Source organism: Gopherus flavomarginatus, chromosome 2, assembly GCF_025201925.1.
Source record: "Gopherus flavomarginatus isolate rGopFla2 chromosome 2, rGopFla2.mat.asm, whole genome shotgun sequence".
In the NCBI taxonomy this organism is placed as follows: Eukaryota; Metazoa; Chordata; order Testudines; family Testudinidae; genus Gopherus; species Gopherus flavomarginatus.
Window position 1 is genome coordinate 240,281,925 of NC_066618.1, and position 19,673 is coordinate 240,301,597.

The following is a 19,673-nucleotide window of genomic DNA, read 5'->3' on the forward strand; positions in this document are numbered from 1 at the left end:
GTTCTGTTTGCAGATACATAGGGGTGATGGGGGTCACATAGCACCATACATATTATAAAGTCAGCTACTGTGTCTGTAGCTATTGATGTATGTAGGATACAATAGAAAAGTATATAATATTCACAAAAGTGTCAGGATGTTTTACATGTAAACAAATAATTTTGGGGGGGGTTGCTAAAATATGAGGATTGACACCTACAACTATGAAATCATTGAATGCTGTTAAAACAACAACAAAAAAGAAAATAAAGTGATTGTCAGGCCTCTTTATGCAATCTTTATTCCCTCAATTGGTTTTGCTGACTGTTATGATACTGCTCACATGAGTAAGGACTATCTGATTGAATAGAGTTTGCAAAATCACAATCAAATTAACTGTATATATATTTTATGTGGCCTCCAAAAATGTAGATTCAACCTTTTGGATTTTGCATGAAAGCAAAATTCCATGGCATGGATTACTAAGAGCTTTCCTGTCGTTTCAAATTTATATTGAGGGTATACAAGTTAATGAAAGGGGCTAAAGGAAACAAAACCTACAATTCCCCTTTCTTGGAGCAGAGGAAAGTGAATTGTTTGAAGAGGCCAATTATGGCAGCTGAGATCAATATAGCATTAAAAATCAGAGAGAGAGGGCAAAATGGCAGATGATGACAGATTATCATATGAATTACCTCTTTGCTTGAAGGAACAATTATCACAGCACCTGTTAAAAGCTTTCTTTAACTACTTCAGTACAGGAAACCTTCTACCAATGAACAAAAACCTCAATAATATTAATTTTAAAAAAACAGAGAAAATGTCTGTTGTGGTTAGAAATTGCAGACCAGTATAACAGATAAACTACTCACTAAAATCTGGCAGATTGCAGGCATGGTGTCTACAAAATTAAACTGATCAAATTGTTTTTCAAGGATTGCGTCCTAGCAAATAATGCTATGAAATTCATCAATGTTAGCCACAAAGTCAGTGATTTGTGTGAATGTATAGAGTAGGCTTTGATTGGAACTACTTACTTGTTACTGTAGAATAATTTGTAATAAGTATTACTTTCAGCAAGTGAATTAAAATACTATACAAATACCCCACAGCATCTGTAATCACAGATAATGCCCTTTCATAGAGATTCAGTCTAGGCACAAGCTAAAGACAGGGTTCTCTACTGTTTGCGTTTGTGCTGGCCATTGAAACTTTGGATTGCCAAATTAATGAATACCTCCCCAGATAGAGGGAAGTATTCATGAATACCTTCTCTTCTCCACCCATTCCCCTGTTGTTTGACATCCTTAATAATCTTTTGCTCTGTACCTTTTCCATTTCTAAGGTGTCTTTTTTGAGATGGGGCAATCAGAACTACACGCAGTATTCAAGGCATGGGAGTACCATGGATTTATATAGTGGCATTATAATATTTTCTGTCTTATTATCTACCTCTTACCTAATGGTTCCTAAAAGTCTGTTAGCTTTTTTTTGACTGACACTGACACTGAAACATTGAGTGGATGTTTTCAGAGAACTCAATGACTCCTAAATCTTTCTTGAATGGTAACAGCTAGTTTATTACCATCATTTTCTGTATATACTTGGAATTATTTTTTCCAATGTGCATTACTTTGCATTTATTTATGTTGAATTTCATCTGCCATTTTGTTGCCCAGTCACCCAGTTTTGTGAGATCCCTTTGTAACTCTGCGCTGTCTGCTTTGGACTTAATTACCTTCAGTAAATTTGTATCATCTGCAAACTTTTGCCACCCATTTTTCCAGATCATATATGAATATATTGAAAAGCACTGGTCGCAGTTCAGATCCCTTTTATTTCCTCCTTGTAACCATGACTACTTTCTTTGCATAAGAGCCTTTGGTGAGGGACCTTGTCGAAGGCTTTATAAAAATCCAAGTACACTATATCTTTAAAAAAGGGAAGAAAGAGGATCCGGGGAACTACAGACCAGTCAGCCTCACCTCAGTCCCTGGAAAAATCATGGAGCAGCTCCTCAAGGAATCAATTTTGAAGCACTTAGAGGAGAGGAAAGTGATCAGGAACAGTCAGCATGGATTCACCAAGGGCAAGTCATGCCTGACTAACCTAATTGCCTTCTATGATGAGATAACTGGATCTGTGGATGAGGGGAAAGCAGTGGATGTGTTATTCCTTGACTTTATCAAAGCTTTTGATACAGTCTCCCACCATATTCTTGCCAGCAAGTTAAAGAAGTATGGGCTGGATGAATGGACTATAAAGTGGATAGAAAGCTGGCTAGATCATTGGGCTCAATGGGTACTGATCAATGGCTCCATGTCTATTTGGCAGCCGGTATCAAGCGGAATGCCCCAAAGGTTGGTCCTATGGCTGGTTTTGTTCAATATTTTCATTAATGATTTGGAGGATGGCGTGGATTGCACCCTCAGCAAGTTTGCAGATGACACGAAACTGGGAGAAGTGGTAGATATGCTGGAAGGTAGGGATAGGATACAGAGGGACCTAGACAAATTAGAGGATTTGACCAAAAGAAATCTGATGAGGTTCAACAAGGACAAGTGCAGAGTCCTGTACTTAGGATGGAAGAATTCCATGCACGGCTACAGACTAGGGACTGAGTGGCTAAGCAGCAGTTCTGCAGAAAAGGACCGAGGGGTTACAGTGGACAAGAAGCTGGACATGAGTCAACAGTGTGCCCTTGTTGCCAAGAAGGCTAATGGCATTTTGGGCTGTATAAGTAGGAGCATTACCAGCATATCAAGGGACGCAATCACTCTCCTCTATTCGGCATTGGTGAGGCCTCATCTGGAGTACTGTATCCAGTTTTGGGCCCCACATTACAAGAAGGATGTGGAAAAATTGGAAAGAGTCCAGCGGAGAGCAACAAAGATGATTAGGGGGCTGGAGTACATGATTTATGAGGAGAGGCTGAGGGAACTGGGATTATTTAGTCTGCAGAAGAGAAGAATGAGGTGGGATTTGATAGCTGCTTTCAACTACCTGAAAGGGAGTTCCAAAGAGGATGGATCTAGACTGTTCTCAGTGGTACCAGATGATGGAACAAGGAGTAATGGTCTCAAGTTGCAGTGTGGGAGGTTTAGGTTGGATATTAGGAAAAACTTTTTCACTAGGAGGGGGTGAAGCACTGGAATGGGTTACCTAAGGAGGCGGTGGAACCTCCTTCCTGAGAGATTTTTAAGGTCAGGCTTGACGAAGCCCTCCTGGGATGATTTAGTTGGGAATTAGGTCCTGCTTTGAGCAGGGGCTTGGACTAGATGACCTCCTGAGGTCCCTTCCAACCCTAATATTCTACGATTCTATGATGTCCATTGGATCACCCTTGTCCGCATGTTTGTTTGATCATCTCAATTAATTCTAATAGCTTGGTGAGGCATGATTTCTCTTTACAAAAACCATGTTGACTCCACCAACGAATCACGTTCATCTATGTGTTTGATCAAAATTCTGTTCTTTACTATAGGTTCAATCAATATGCCTGGTACTGAAGTTAGGCAATTTAGCTTCTCCACAATGGCCTTGTCTTCTCTGAGTCCTCCTTTAGCACCTTGATCATCCATTGATTGTTTGGCTTCCTGTTTCTGATGTACTTTTAAAACTTGCTGTTAGTTTTTGAGTCTTTTGCTAGTTGCTCTTCAAATTCTTTTTTGGCCTGCCTAATTCTACTGTTACACTTGGTTTGCCAGAATTTATGTTCCTTTCTACTTTCTTCAGTAGGATTTGACTTCCAATTTTTAAAGGGTGCCTTTTTGCCTCTAACTACCTCTTTTACTTTGTTGTTTAGCCATGGTGTCAGGGTTTTGGTCCTCTTACTAGTCTTTTTAATTTGGTGTATATATTTAATTTGAGCCTCTATTATAGTGTTCTTAAAAAGTTTCCATGCAGCTTGCAGGCATTTCACTCTTGTAATTATTTCCGTTAATTACCATTTAACTAGTTTCCTCATTTTTGTATAGTTTCCCCTCTCTGAAGTTAAATGCTGCTGTGATGGGTTTCTTTGGTATTTCCCCATACCCAAGAGTATTAAATTTTTATATTATAGTCACTATTACCAAGCTTCTGTCTGCCACACACTGTACCTTCCTTCTGCCTGGCAACTGATTTTAGTTTCGGTCCCGTTTTCCCTGCCCTATTATTCTTGAGGAGATGGCGCATACTCAAAGATTGCTTGCTTGGGAATTTGAAAACTTTTCTGTGTAACGGTACTCTGTCGAAAATGTATTTTCTGGAAAAGAAACTGGATTATTTTTCTCTCCACTAGACATTAATATATTTCAAGATCTTTCTTGGTTTTCCCAAATTTCTGCTTTTCTTTCCACAAGTTAGGCACTTTTTATTTAGAATTTTTGACTTTTAGAGTTTGCAAAGGCTTAGCTTTCTTCTGTATGCATCTTCTAGGGTGTATAACACCTGGTTTCTAGCATGTGCATCTGACTCTAGTTGCCCAGCTTAATCATTTGAACAGATATCCAATTTTTAAAAAAATCGTAAGTAATTTGAGTGGGCTTTGAAGGACAATGGACTTAGGCACTAAGGGATTTAGGCACTTCTACAAATTTTACCCACCATCTTTAATTTTTTCTTTACTGGGGATTGCTAAATTGCAGTCCATTAGTAAACACCTAACAAAAGGTTTGTAAATTATCTCTGCCTCCTGAAAATATGAACTGGAACATGAGAGTCCTATGCACTGCGGCCAGTGTAATTGAGCCTTTAGTATGGACTTAGAAATGTGCATTTGGCATGGCATCTTACTAGTACCCAGTACTCCCATTATAAAAGCCAATGAGTCCTATCCCTGATCTGGAATGAGTTCTCTGTTCTAGGACATGTTCATCAGGTAAACTAACAGAGGAAGGAAAACCATCTCTTTCCAAATGTCTGACTTATTTGATTGTGACATAGGACATGAACACTCCTTATGTGGATTTTAAATTAGCAGGAACATCCAACCGCTTTCTTTTACAATAAAATGTTTTGTGACCACAGCTATGTTTCCCACCCTCATGCAAGCCCATACTGCCACTGAGTTTGGCTACTTAATATTATGATGTAAAGAATAATTCTGCTGTGTGCAGTGGTCTTTTCAATAGGCAGTCAAAGCCTAGGAAGACTAAAATAATTCCCAATAACTAGGCCCTATAGGTTGATTTTGAAATTAAATCAGAAATTCCCTACTGAATTTACTGACTAATCTTTATGAACCGTCTGTCTGATACAACTTACCCTTTGGTCTAAACACAGTGCATTTTTAACAAAAACTACTAGGGTTGGCCTAAATTTTAAAAGATCCAATATTTCATAGATGTTTCATTTTTTTCTAAGCATGGGGCCTATAGTAATTATGACAATCCAGGGTTACAGATGGATACCAAGAATTACCAATACAATTTTTTAAAACTCTCAAACTTTTAAAAATGTCTTATATTCTGTATTTACCATGGTGCGCAATGTATACAATTTTTGTTAGCACTCCTTTGAGATGATGTACAAAACTCAATCATTGCGTTACTACTCATAGGTCTTTTAATGGCTGATATGACGTCCATCACTATAGCGTCTGAATAATGTAGTCATCCCAAACGTATGTCAATAAGACCCTTATGCCATAGCCCTCCACTGTATGGGTGTGTATGTAATACTTACCTACAAAACTAATACGAGGAATCAACTATCAATTAGAAGATACAATATAACAATACTTCAGTTGCTCAAACAATCTACACACTGAAAAGCTTGAATTTTTTTAATGTACTTTTCAAAAAATGAGAAAATATTAGTTGCACAATTTGAGGAAAGGAGGCAAAATGTTTCTCTTTATAAATTATTTTTCTTTTCTTCTCACACATACACAAATAAATAAATTGGGGGTAAGGGGAGGTTTTCTTCAAGTAAGGGTGATGACAGCTTTTCCCTTCGCAGATTTCACTCTCTTCAAACCTAAATGCTTGGCAACTGCCAGCACACAAGAGGTACTGAGCACTCAGACAGTCTGTCCCCACCAAACTGGACATTAATCATGTCATGAATAGTAAACTAGATTCTGAGGTGATCATTGCTCTCTGTTTCCCACCTGCACTGGAAAAGGCATTAAATGTTACATAATGCCCGTTTCCTAGCAAGCAATGGTGTGATTGAAAATTGGGCCACTTATTTTTTATAAGTTCCTACAAAAGATTTTTGGGGATGCTGATCTTATATTTATTTTGTGGCATCAGCAGGATCCTGGAAAGATTAAAATTTGTTTAATCTGAGAATTTCTTCTGTATTTTAAATATCTTTTTTAAAAAAAATCCCACTTCTCTACATAGCCATTGATTATGTATGACAATAGAATTTATTCTCTACTAATGCAGAGTAAGCAGCCAGCCATCAGAAGGACCTTGAATTGACTAGCGTGCTTGGTATTCCAGTGCTACACTGACATCCTTGATGAATTTATTGTTGATATCAATAGGTCACAAAACGAGGATCACAATAAGATATCAATAGGTCACAAAACAGGGATGCTATCCTATCCTATCAATAGGGATGATATCCTATCAATAGGGATGATATCCTATCCTATCAATAGGATAGGATATCAATAGGTCACAAAACAGGGATGCCTCTCCTGCAGGCGTGCCATCTGTGAGAAAGAGGCAGACGCAGTCTGACTGAAATTCAGGGAGTTGAGGAGCAGTAGGGTACAGTAGGATGTAGGAGGGATACAGGACAGGAACAGAAGGGGATCAGATGAGGTATCTGTGGGGATAATATATGAAGACTCAGAACAGACTGGAACTGAAAAAGATCTTTTATTCCAGTACGGGTTTACATAGAAAACTAATTAACCTCCATCTTTGGAAAAACGTACACACACACACCTGCCCCCGGAGCATACTCAGTACATACAGACTTGGAACTTCTAAGGCTGTGTCTATACAGCAATTAAACACCTGCTGCTGACTCAAGTCAGCTGACTCAAGTCAGCTGACTTGTTCTGTAAAAATGTTGTGCAGATGTTTGGGCCCATGCTGGAGTCTGAGCTCTGGGGCCCTGCAAAGGGGGAGGTCCCAGAGCCCAGTCGCCAACCCAAGCCCAAACATCTACACAACAATTTTGAGCCCCACAAGCCCAAGTTAGCTGACCCGGGCTATCTATGGCCATGTCATGCATCTTTTATTCTACTGTAGACATATCCTAACAATAACTAGCTTTCCTCACATTGGCCACGAGGTGTCAATAAGCATAACAAAAATTCCTACAACATTACAGCTGGAGGGAAGGGTAACAGGAGTGGGGCGGGGAAGGCAGACTAGAGTTGTGTAGGGAGGGGGTTGTTGGAAGCAAAGGAAGCCTGGGGGTTGGGGGAGAAGGGTTTATAACCACTAGAGTACTTGAGGACTTGAAACAGAACCCAAGATTCCTGAATCTCAACTTTTTTGTGCTGTCTAAAAAATATCCATGAACTCCTCTGGAAAATGTGTCCCATCTCCCTTTAATGGCTAGGGCACAGAGATCATAATAGCCTAGTACTGCTGCTGTTACTCTCTTAGCTCAAATGATAGAGATTTGTGCTGTGGATTCAAATGTCCCTAACCTGCTGATGATGACCCATGTGTGACATCAATATGATTTTACAGAATGGAATTTGCTTGTTCCCTTTGCTTGTTAAAAAATCTTAGGAAATTATATACAAAAATATTAAAAGACATTAAATTGCAAGGTCAGTTACTCAAAAGCTAGAAATGTCACAGTGAAAGTTGCCCGTTTAATCTCATTTGGGACCACTTTTTTTTTCTATTTTTATCAACAGGAACCCTACATCATTATGTGCACATGATTAATGGCAACCTTAATTCTGACGTTTCCTTGACATTATTTTTTTTTAGTGCTTGACTTTGCAACATAATGTTCTTTTAATATAGCTTTTTTGTACGTAATCCTAGGATAGAATATATTGCAAATTGCCTGTTTCTTTATCAAAAGTAGTAGCGCAGCCCAGCCCAAATGTGCTTACTCAAGCAAATATGCCATTGAAGTCACTTGATTGAGGAAGGGATGCATGAATAGGCCCTCTTTTATTTATTTGCCATTAATCAGTTTTGGAATAATCTGTTGGTCAAATTCAACCCCCACACAGTGGTAAGACTTAGGTTCCTTGAGCAGTAGCCACTGGAATCCCTAGCAGGATGGTTAGGGAAGGCCAGGGTAGGCTCCGGAGGGATGGGGCACTGGTGGCAATGCAAATGAATGGATGCACAGATGTCCCTGGAATAAGGCAGAAATCTTCATGTTTGAGGGGCCAACCCCCCTGCCTCTGCCACTACAGAGGATGTGAGGGAGATTCCCACACCTGAGCCATTCTTTTTAGGTGACAAATCTGATGAACTGTCCCAGATTGAGATGTCAGTAGAGGTGGCTTGGGAACAAATCAATAAATTAAAGAGTAGCAAGTTACCAGGACAATACATGATTCACGCAAGAGTTCTGAAGGAACACAAATATGAAATTGCAGAACAATTAACTGTACTATGTAACCCATCACTTTAATCAGCTTCTGTACAGGATGACTAGAGGATAGCTAATGTGATACCATTTTTAAAAAAATGTTCCCAAGGTGATCCTGGCAATTACAGGCTCATAAACCTAACTTCAGTACCAGGCAAATTGCTGGAAACTATAGTAAAGAACAGAATTCTCAGACACATAAATGAATAGGATTTGTTGGTGGAGTCAACATGGCTTTTGTAAAGGGAAATCATGTCTCCCCAATCTATTAGAATTCTTTGAAGAGATCAAACAAACATGTGGACAAGGGTGATTCAGTGGATATAATGTACTTGAACTTTCAGAAAGCCTTTGACAAGGTCCACAAAAACAACGTGAAGTCTGGTGGTGCCTTAAAGACTGACTGACTTATTTGGTCATAAGCTTTTGTGAGTAAAAACCCACTTCTTCAGATGCATGGAGTGAAAATTACAGTTGCAGTCATAAATATAGGTCAGGCTTGACGAAGCACTGTCTGGGATGATTTAGTTGGGGATTGGTCCTCCTTTGAGCAGGGGGTTGGACTAGATGACCTCCTGAGGTCCCTTCCAACCCCGGTATTCTATGATTCTATAATATATTGACACATGAAGTCAATCTGTTTCCTCACTTCCCCAGGGAGGTATTATAGTTTTAAGAATGCTTGGTAAAGATCTTGTAAGTGTTTGTCTCTGTCTGAGTGAGTGGAGCAAATTCTGTTGTATCTTAAGGCTTGGCTGTAGACAATGGATCATGTGATGTGTCCTGGATGGAAGCTGGAGGCATGTAGGTAAGTATGGCGGTTAGTAGGTTTCTGGTATAGGGTGGTGTTTATGTGATCGTCACTTATTTGCACTGTAGTGTCAAGGAAGTGGATCTCTTGTGTGGCAATAAATTTATGCCTGCATCTGTAATTTTCACTCCATACATCTGAAGAAGTGGGTTTTTTACCCATGAAAGCTTAAGCCCAAATAAATCTGTTAGTCTTTAAGGTGCCACCAGACTCCTCATTGTTTTTGTGGATACAGACTAACACAGCTACCCCTCTGATATTTGACAAGGTCCATTGCCAAAGGTTCTTAAACAAACTAAGCACTCATGTGATAAGAGGGAAGGTCCTCTCATGGATCAATAACTTGTTAAAAGACAGGAAACAAAGGGTAGGACTAGTCAGTTTTCAGAATGGAGAGAGGTGAATAGTGGTGTCCCCCAGGAATGTGTACTGGGGCCAGTGCTGTACAACACAAAACCCCACATGCCCAGGGAAATGCTGTGATGGAGACATTTTCCTGTCACGTGCATAGAAATAATTCATGCAGGAGATTATTCAGCTTTACTCAATACTCCATGCTTAAACCACATACTTATTTTCTCAATAAGGAGTGCTGTACGAGATTCATTTTAAGATACTGAACCAGATCCTTAGCTGCTGTAAATTGGCATAGTGCTACTGAAATCAATGGAACTATGTCAATTCATATCAGTTAAAGATGTGGGTAATTATATTTACAAACACTTCTTGCATTAGACTGTATGTAAAGTTGGATTATCAAGTGAAAGTACTGTAAAGTAGCTTGCCTGTGTCATTAAACGTAGATGGAAACTTTTACCATCTAATTTAATTTTATGTAGTGCAATTAATGAAGAGAATCGGTTTACTTAATAGATACATAAAATCAGTGATACATAATCATTGAAATAATGCTATGGTCTTTGATAAAGCTTTCATGTTTGTATCAAAAACCATATGATTTTGATCACTCCTGTTTACTAGAAAAACTGAAGAGACTGAGAGGTTTAAAATACAAAAAGTTTTTTGTTTAATTTTTATAATTATGTGGTAATGGCTGTATTTAGAAATTTAGATTGAAGTGTAATATTTAAAACAGTAACAAAGAAATGGCTCACACTTTAGATACAGCTTGCAATCTGATCCTTAAAATAGTCTCTTGTTGTAAGATTAATATATAGCAAATATTTATTGTCAGATGGGACTATTTCCAGTAAATGGCCTTGTCTGTATTAGCAAACTTCAGAGCCATAAATCACCATTGCTACTACCAGTAGCTGTACTATGATACTCAGGGTATGTCTACACTACGGGATTATTCCAATTTTACAGAAACCGGTTTTTTAAAACAGATTGTATAAAGTCGAGTGCACGCAGCCACACTAAGCACATTAATTCGGTGGTGTACGTCCATGTACCGACGCTATTGTCGATTTCCGGAGCGTTGCACTGTGGGTAGCTATCCCATAGCTATCCCATAGTTCCTGTAGTCTCCCCCACCCCTTGGAATTCTGGGTTGAGATCCCAGTGCCTGATGGGGCAAAAAACACTGTCGTGGGTGGTTCTGGGTACAGCCTCACCCCTCCCTCCATGAAAGCAGAAGACAACCGTTTCGCACCTTTTTTCCTGGGTGAACTGTGCAAACGCCATAGCACAGCAAGCATGGACCTTGCTCAGCTCAAGACCGCAATCGTGGATGTTGTAAACACCTCGCGCATTATCGTGCAGTCTATGCTGAACCAGGACCTGCAAAACCAGGCGAGGAGGCGGCGGCTACGGCAGTGCGGCGACGAGAGTGATGAGGACATGGACACAGAATTCTCTCAAACCGCGAGCCCCTGCACTTTGGAGATCCTGATGGTAATGGGGTAGGTTGTAGCCATTGAACTCCGATTTTGGGCCCGGGAAACAAGCACAGACTGATGGGACCGCATAGTTTTGCAGGTTTGGGACGATTCCCAGTGGCTGCGAAACTTTCGCATGCTTAAGGGCACTTTCATGGAACTTTGTGACTTGCTTTCCCCTGCCCTGAAATGCCAGAATACCAAGATGAGAGCAGCCCTCACAGCTGAGAAGCGAGTGGCAATAACCCTCTGGAAGCTTGCAACGCCAGACAGCTACCGGTCAGTCGGGAATCAATTTGGAGTGAGAAAATCTACTGTGGGGGCTGCTGTGATGCAAGTAGCCAAAGCAATCATTAAGCTGCTGCTACAAAAGGTAGTGAACCTGGGAAATGTGCAGGTCATAGTGGATGGCTTTGCTGCAATGGGATTCCCTAACTATGAGGGGGTGATAGATGGAACCCATATACTTATCTTGGCACCGGAGCACCAGGGCACCCAGTACATAAACCGCATGGGGTACTTTTCAATGGTGCTGCAAGCACTGGTGGATCACAAGGGATGTTTCACCAACATCCATGTGGGATGGCCGGGAAGGGTTCATGACGTTCGTGTCTTCAGGAACACTACTCTGTTTAAACGCTGCAGCAAGGGACTTACTTCCCAGACCAGAAAATAACAGTTGGGGATGTTGAAATGCCTGTAGTTATCCTGGGGGACCCAGCCTATCCCTTGATGCCATGGCTCATGAAGCCATACACAGGCAGCCTGGACAGTAGTCAGGAGTTGTTCAACTACAGGCTGAGCAAGTGCAGAATGGTGGTAGAATGTGCATTTGGCAGTTTAAAGGTGCGCTGGCGCACATTACTGACTCACTCTGACCTCAGCTAAACCAGTGTCCCCTTTGTTATTGCTGCTTGCTGTGTGCTCCACAATCTCTGTGACAGTAAGGGGGAGACCTTTATGGCGGGGTGGGAGGCTGAGGCAAATCACCTGGCTGCTGATGATGCGCAGCCAGACACCAGGGCGATTAGAAGAGCACACCACGAAGCGGTGCGCATCAGAGAAGCTTTGAAAACGAGTTTCATCACAGGCCAGGGTACGGTCTGACTGCTGTGTTTGTTTCCCCTTGATGAACCCCCCCTCCCCTGATTGACTCATTCCTTGTAAGCAACCCACCTTCCCGCTTCAATTACAGCTTGCTTAAGGAAATAAAGTCACTATCGTTTAAAAATCATGTATTCTTTATTAATTCATTATAAAAATAGGGAGAGAACTGACAAGGTAGCCCGGGTGTGGTTTGGGAGGAGGATAGGAGGGAAGGAAAAGGCCACTAAAATATTTCAAAGTAATGACAGCCTTTTGGTTGGGCTGTCCACGGGGGTGGAGTGGGCGGGTGCATGGAGCCTTCCCCCATGCGTTCTTACATGTCTGGGTGAGGACAATATGGAATATGGTGAGGGGTGAGGCTGGTTACACAGGGGCTGCAGCGGCACTCTGTGATCCTGCTGCTGTTCCTGAAGCTCCACCAGATGCCAGAGCATGTCAGTTTGATCACGCAGCAGCCCCAGCGTTGCATCCCGCCACCGCATATCTTCCTGCCTACACCTCTGATCTTCCTGCCGCCACCTCTCATCTCAAGCATCCCTCCTGTCCTCACATTGGTCTCTCCTGTCCTCACATTCACTGGCATCTTTCCTGTAATTTGATACCACGTCCTTCCACTCGTTCAGATGAGCTCTTTCATTGCGGGTCACTTCCATGATTTCCGAGAACATTTCGTCTCGTATCTTTTTTTTCCGCCAGCTTATCTGAGATAGCCTTCGGGATGGAGTAGGGAGGCTTGAAAAATTTGCAGCTGCATGAGAGAGGGAAAAAAGGAAGAGAAGTATTTAAAAAGATACATTTTACAGAACAATGCTTATACTCTTTCATGGTGAACAACACTATTCACCTTACATAGCACATGTGATTTCACTACAAGGTTGCATTTTGCATCTTAATATTGAGTGCCTGCGGCTCTGGTGTCAGAGATCTCACAGATGCAGAATTCAGCTTGCATGCATCCATGGTAAGCCATTGTCTTTCGGCTTCTGCAGCGTTCATGTATACAGTGCCCTCCTTTCCCAAATACCAAGCAAATCCCATTCAGTGCTGCTGTTTTCCTGTTAACATGCAGCAGCAGAAGCCACTCCCCCATCCAATTCTCTGGGATGATCACTTTACCCCTCCCCCTACCACGTGGCTGGTATCATGGAAGATCACTGCTAGCCAAACGCGAGAAAGCTCAGCGCCAATCACACACACACACACACCACCGCTTGGCTACCTGCAAGGAAGGATTTCTTTTAAGCAACAGGCAAACAGCCCAGTAGGAATGGCCATCTCTGTCCCCTTAATTAAATTCCTGAATTTCAACTAGATTACCATGAACAATATCACTCTCCTGAGGATAACACAGCAAGATAAAGAACGGATGTTGCTTGAGTGCCAGCAATCACTGGGACCATAAACAGCTAGGCTTTGCATGCAATGATACCCGATTACTTGCTACATGCATGGCATGGTCAAGTGTCCTACCATGGAGGACGGAATAAAGCTGCCCTGCCCAGAAACCTTCTGCAAAGGCTTTTGGAGTACCTCCAGGAGAGCTTCATGGAGATGTCCCTGGAGGATTTCCACTCCATCCCTAGACATGTTAACAGACTTTTCCAATAACTGTACTGGCCATGAATGCATCCCAAGTCCTCAGGGCAAATTAATCATTAAAAAACGCTTGCGTTAAAACCATGTTTTATAGTTACAAAGGTACACTCACCAGAGGTCGCTTCCATGGCATCATTGTCTGGGATAGTGGCTTGGGAGGGCTGGGAGGGTAATTCCGTCAGGGTGAGAAAAAGCTCCTGGCTGTTGGGGAGAACGGAGTGCTGTGTGCTCTCTGCAAGCTCGTCCTCCTCTTCCTCCTCATCATCTTCCCCGTCTGCAGAATCCTCAGCCATGGCTGAGATTACCACCTCCACCTCGGAATCCACGGACAGGGGTGGGGTACTGGTGGCGGACCCCCTTAGAATTGCATGCAGCTCAGCGTAGAAGCGGCATGTTTTCAGCCCTGCCCCAGACCTTCTGTTTGCTTCTTTGGTTTTCTGAAAGGCTTGTCTGAGCTCCTTAACTTTCACATGGCACTGTACTGAGTCCCTGGTGTGGCCTCCCTGCATCATGGCCTTGGAAATTTTTTCAAATGTTTTTTCATTTCGTCTTTTGGAACGGAGTTCTGTTAGCACGGAATCCTCTCCCCATATAGCGATCAGATCCAGTACCTCCCATGCAGTCCATGCTGGAGCTCTTTTTCGATTCTCAGGAGACTGCATTGTTATCTGTGCTGATGAGCTCTGCGTGGTCACCTGTGCTGGTGAGCTCTCCATGCTGGCCAAACAGGAAATGAAATTCAAAAGTTCGCGGGGCTTTTCCTGTCTACCTGGCCAGTGCATCCAAGTTCAGATGGCTTTCCAGAGCAGTCACAATGGTGCACTATGGGATACGGCCCGGAGGCCAATACCATCGATTTGCTGCCACACTAACCCTAATCCGACATGGCAATACCGATTTCAGCGCTACTCCTCTCGTCGGGGAGGAGTACAGAAACCAGTTTAAAGAGCCCTTTATATCGATATAAAGGGCCTCGTTGTGTGGACAGGTGCAGGCTTAAATCAGTTTAACGCTGCTAAATTCGATTTAAACACGTAGTGTAGACCAGGCCTCAGGGAGTTGTACTGCCCTTGATGGAGCTGCACTGGTGATGAAGTGCTGATAAGAATTTTGTTCATGTAGTTGCAGTTATGAGGGTGAAGACACTCATTAAAATAATCTTACAGATTATCATCTTGGGTTTTTGTCTTCAGCTGGAAGTGATAATAACACATTTGTGTCCACCCTGCAATCTAACTTTGGAGTGAGATATGAGCCACAAACTATGCACCTACTCTGTCCTTTTTTTCTGCAAAAAGATGTAGCTATTATTTCTGCTTCATGGGCAACCTCCTGAGTTTGGGCACATGTGTTTTCTGGTATGTAAATTGCTTTCCTTCTCTTATTAAGATTGTCAGGGTTCCTTCCCCACTCTGAACTTTAGGGTACAGATGTGGGGACCTGCATGGACACTTCTAAGCTTAATTACTAGCTTAGATCTGGTACACAGCCACCATCCAGAATTCCAGTGTCTGGAGCACTCTCTGTCCCCCCAAAACTTTCCCCTCCCTGAGTTGCCTTGAGGGACTTCACCAATTCCCTGGTGAACACAGATCCAAATCCCTTGGATCTTAAAACAAGGAGAAATTAACCATCCCCTGTCCTTTCCCCTCACCAATCCCTGGTGAGTCCATATCCAATCCCCTTGGATCCTAAAACAAGGAAAAATCAATCAGGTTCTTAAAAAGAAAGCTTTTAAAGAAAAAGTAAAAATCATCTCTGTAAAATCAGGATGGAAAATACTTTACAGGGTAATCAGATTCATATAGCCCATAGGAACCCCCTCTAGCCTTAGGTTCAAAGTTACAGCAAACAGAGGTAAAATCCTCTCAGCAAAAAAGGAACATTTACAAGTTGAGAAAACAAAAATAAGACTAACACACCTTGCCTGGCTATTACTTACAAGTTTGAAACATGAGAGACTAATTCAGAAAGATTTGGAGAGTCTGGATTGACGTCTGGTCCCTCTTAGTCCCAAGAGCGAACAACCCCCAAAACAAAGAGCACAAACAAAAGACTTCCCTCCACCAAGATTTGAAAGTATCTTGTCCCCCTATTGGTCCTCTGGTCAGGTGTCAGCCAGGTTTACTGAGCTTCTTAACCCTTTACAGGTAAAAGAAACATTAATCCTTAACTATCTGTTTATGACAAAGATATTGACATGAATGTTTCTGGAGGATTGAAGAAAGGCTTAAATATTGAAATGAACTAGTCACCCTTGGGACTTAATGTTCTTATCTTAATTTTGTTTTGTTTTGTTAGTGAAGACTACAAGCAGAAGGGGATATGTAGTCCTTGAAATTACTATCAAATGAAATGTTTCCACAGCATTGAGATGTATTTAGTGCTAAAGAAGAGTTTAGGACTCATTTATTGTTTATTGGTGGTGAAAGATACCGTTTTTCCCCCCTTACACCAAAAAAATGGCTTTTGGATACTTGCACATGGCTATTCTCAGGGAAATTCTTTGTTATATTCTCACTTCAAATGCCTAATGACAAAAGGAGGGGGGATTATAAATATTCCCATCCTCTAGCATTATGTTCACTAAGGGATTGAAGTGGATAAACTGATCACTTCCATGTTCCTTATTGTCACAAGCATGTTCTATGCAAGAGAAAAGGGAGAGGTTGTGGGTATGAAGTTGAGCTGCCTGGCTCCAAAGAAGCTGCTGCAGTCTGTATGTTGGATGAGGGAAGAGAGAACCAGGGATCAATTTGGGATTCTGTGAAGACTAGAAGCCTTTTGGAGAGTGGGGAGGTCTTCATATATCCGTGTTTTTATATTAGATTTTCTAACTGAATTCATATGAAGAAAATGGCTCTGAAATTGCTTTTTGGACCAGCTATGGTGTTTTCAATGTGCAATTCACAGCTTTGTAAAGCAGTAGGAAAAACGTTGGGATGCCTAGAGCCTCAAAAGTTCTATGATATATTCAAACCAATTTCTCTTCTATTTTATTTTATTTTATTTTAGGCTTATTGTTTTCTCTCTCTCTCCTTTACCCCTTCATGCTTCTAGAGCAGAGGTGGCCAACCTGAGCCTGCGAAGGAGCCAGAATTTACCAATGTACATTGCCAAAGAGCCATAGTAATATGTCAGCAGCCCTCCTCCCAAAAGCTCCCCACCCTGCCCCACTCCCAGCATATCCCACCCACTGGCAGCCCTGCCAATCAGTGCCTCCCCCTCCTTCCCTGCACATCCTGATCAGCTGTTTCATGGTGTGCAGGAGGCTTGGGGGGCGGGGGAGGAAGGAGCGAGGGCATAGCAGGCTCAGAGGAGGGCACAGGAAGGTGTGGAATGGGGGCAGGGCCTGTGGCAGAGCCAGGGGTTGAGCAGTGAGCACCCCCGGGCACACTGGAAAGTTGACACCTATAGCTCCAGTCCCGGAGTCGGTGCCTATACAAGGAGCCGCATAGTAACTTCTGAAGAGCCACATGTGGCTCCAGAGCAACAGGTTGGCCACCCCTGTTCTAGAGCCATGTTTCTCTCCCAGCTCCAGCAGAATGCTATCATTCCCTCCCCCTCCCCCCATGCTGTTCTTTCTGCTGTACTTCTGGTGGCAGGCGCATTTCTCTTCTGCAGGTTTCATGACTTCAGGCTCTCCTCCCTGTCTTCAGGGTTCTAGATGCAGTCCTGTAGAGGGCTGGAGTGAAGTGGGGGTTATTCAGCAAAGTGGGCAGCTACTCACTACCCTATGAGATTGGAGATCAAGCTGCACAGAGGTTTCCTCCCCTCAAGAAAAGAAGAGCTGATGCCCTCTTCATTTCCGGGTCAGGGCTGGGAGGAGGGAGAAAGATTCCCACACCAGACTTTAACCTCCAACACATGCCTCCAGAAATGGCCAGCTCACCATGCTGAGCGCAGTGCCTATGTAGGCCCTAATCCAGCAGTCCATCCCTGTTCCCTATTCAGCAAAACAGATGTTTAATGTTAAGCAAGCTTTACTGAAAAGAGAAGGGTTTAAGCACGTGCTTAAATGCTTTTCTGTAGGAGGGCCATAGTGTGGTTGTGGGCCGTGTCCCTGCTGAGTGTATACACATTTCCCCTACACATCTATCTCCATGCCACTTAAAGGACCTGAAGGATTGAGCTCCCTCTGTACTAAGCCATTTTTGCTCTTACTGGAGCTAGTCAGCATACTGTCTCTAGATGCCTTCTCATCACTAACAATTGCCATTTCTTGCCTCACTATCCTCCTCTTCTTTCATTGCCATCGGGTTCTATACTAACAAGTTACAGGATAACGTCTCCTCTCTTTGCTTCAGCTACCTATCAAGAGCTATAGCACCTAGAAACAAAACTTTTAAAGAACTATTGCTGCTTGTCATAGATACATCGAGTTTAAGGCCAGAAGGACTCATTAGATCATCTAGTCTGACCAGTATAACACAGACCATTATACTTCACTGAATTACCCTGTATTGAGCTCAGTAACTTGTCTGACTAAAGCATATCTTCCAGGCAGGCATCTGGTCTTGATCTGAAGACTCCAAGAGATGGAGAAGCCATCATTCCCATTGGTACTTTGTTCCAGTGGTTAATGACCGTCGCTGTGAAAAATGTGTGCCTTATTTCTGATTTAAATTTGTCTGGTTTCATCTTCCTGCCACTGGTTCATATTGAGCCTTTCTTTGATAATTAAAAGAGCTCTTTAGTACCTGATGTGTTCTGGCCATGAAAGTACCTATATACTGTTACCAAATCACTTCTCAATCAGGTTGATAAACTAATCAGATTGAGCTCTTTAAGGGTAGGTCTACCCTGCAAAAAAAAGACCCTTGGCAGTGAGTCTCAGAGCCCGGGTCAACTGATTTAGGTTAACGGGGGCAAAAATAACGGTGTAGACTTTTGGGTTTGGGCTGGACCTCATCTTTAACACCTGTCCCACTCACTAGGTTTCAGCGTCCAGACTCCAGCCAAGCCCAAATGTCTACACTGCTTTTTTTTTGGTTCTGTAGTGTGAGCCTGAGTTACCCTCAGAGCCAGATTGGCTATGTCTATGCAAGGATTAAAAACCTGTAGCAGGCCCGGGTCAGCCTGTTTGGGCTGACTTGGGCTCATGGGGCTCAATAATTGCTGTATAGACATCCGGGCTCTGGCTGGAGCCTAGGAGTGTGGGGGTCTGGGAGTGTGGAGGGTACCAGAGCTCAGGCTCCAGCCCACTTCCTTGGTCTTTTATGCCTGTGTAGATGTACCCTGAGGCTTCCTGATGCTTGTCTTTTTTTTTTTTCTGTGTAGACATGCGTACCCTAAGTCTCTCACTGCAAGGTATTTTCTCTAGTCCTCTAATCATTTTTTGTGGTTCTTTTCTGCATCCTCTCCAACTTCTCCAAATTTTTTAAATGATCATCCTCAAAGCATTTTACAAATATATACTATAGTTATGAATAACCTGGGCCAAGGTTTTCAGGAGTGACCAGTGATTTGGGGTGCTTCAAATTTTTTGGGTGCCCAACCTGAGACACTTTAAGGGTACCTGATCTCCAGGTGCTGCATGTACATATATACATGCTTTTCCTTCTAAAAGACAGCAGTCACCTATGGTACAGAGAATAGTAACCAAAAAGTGCTTAGCACAAAAGTAAAGCCAGAGAAGGAGGAGACTGTTTGGCTTAAGACACCAGGACAAACAGCTGTTCTTATTAAAGAACACATGGTGCTCTTCAGGTTTTCATAGCCGGGACATCTTTTTTTAAGCTTGCATATGAAAGACTCAAACACAGCAATCATGGATGTATGTAATTCCGCCCCCTGCCCTGCTTGATCCTGAATTTAAATCATAA

The 19,673-nt window shown here is 42.4% G+C and overlaps 1 protein-coding gene across 1 annotated transcript; it reads right to left on the reverse strand.

The window, feature by feature from the left end:
• Positions 1-12,756: 12,756 nt before the first annotated feature.
• Positions 12,757-14,854, reverse strand: LOC127045281 (uncharacterized). The gene is made up of 2 exons (XM_050941246.1): positions 13,961-14,854; positions 12,757-13,000 (listed from the first exon to the last, which is right to left on the reverse strand). Exons 1-2 carry the CDS (start codon positions 14,628-14,630, stop codon positions 12,780-12,782), a joined length of 891 nt encoding a protein of 296 aa, XP_050797203.1. The 5' UTR covers positions 14,631-14,854; the 3' UTR covers positions 12,757-12,779.
• Positions 14,855-19,673: the final 4,819 nt, after the last annotated feature.

Excerpts from the sequence above, each read along its gene's own strand:
- LOC127045281 (XM_050941246.1), bottom strand. The coding sequence starts at position 14,630 with ATGCACTGGCCAGGTAGACAGGAAAAGCCCCGCGAACTTTTGAATTTC. Across the intron at positions 13,001-13,960 it reads TGCCATGGAAGCGACCTCTG|CTGCAAATTTTTCAAGCCTC; the intron begins GTGAGTGTACCT and ends TCTCTCATGCAG.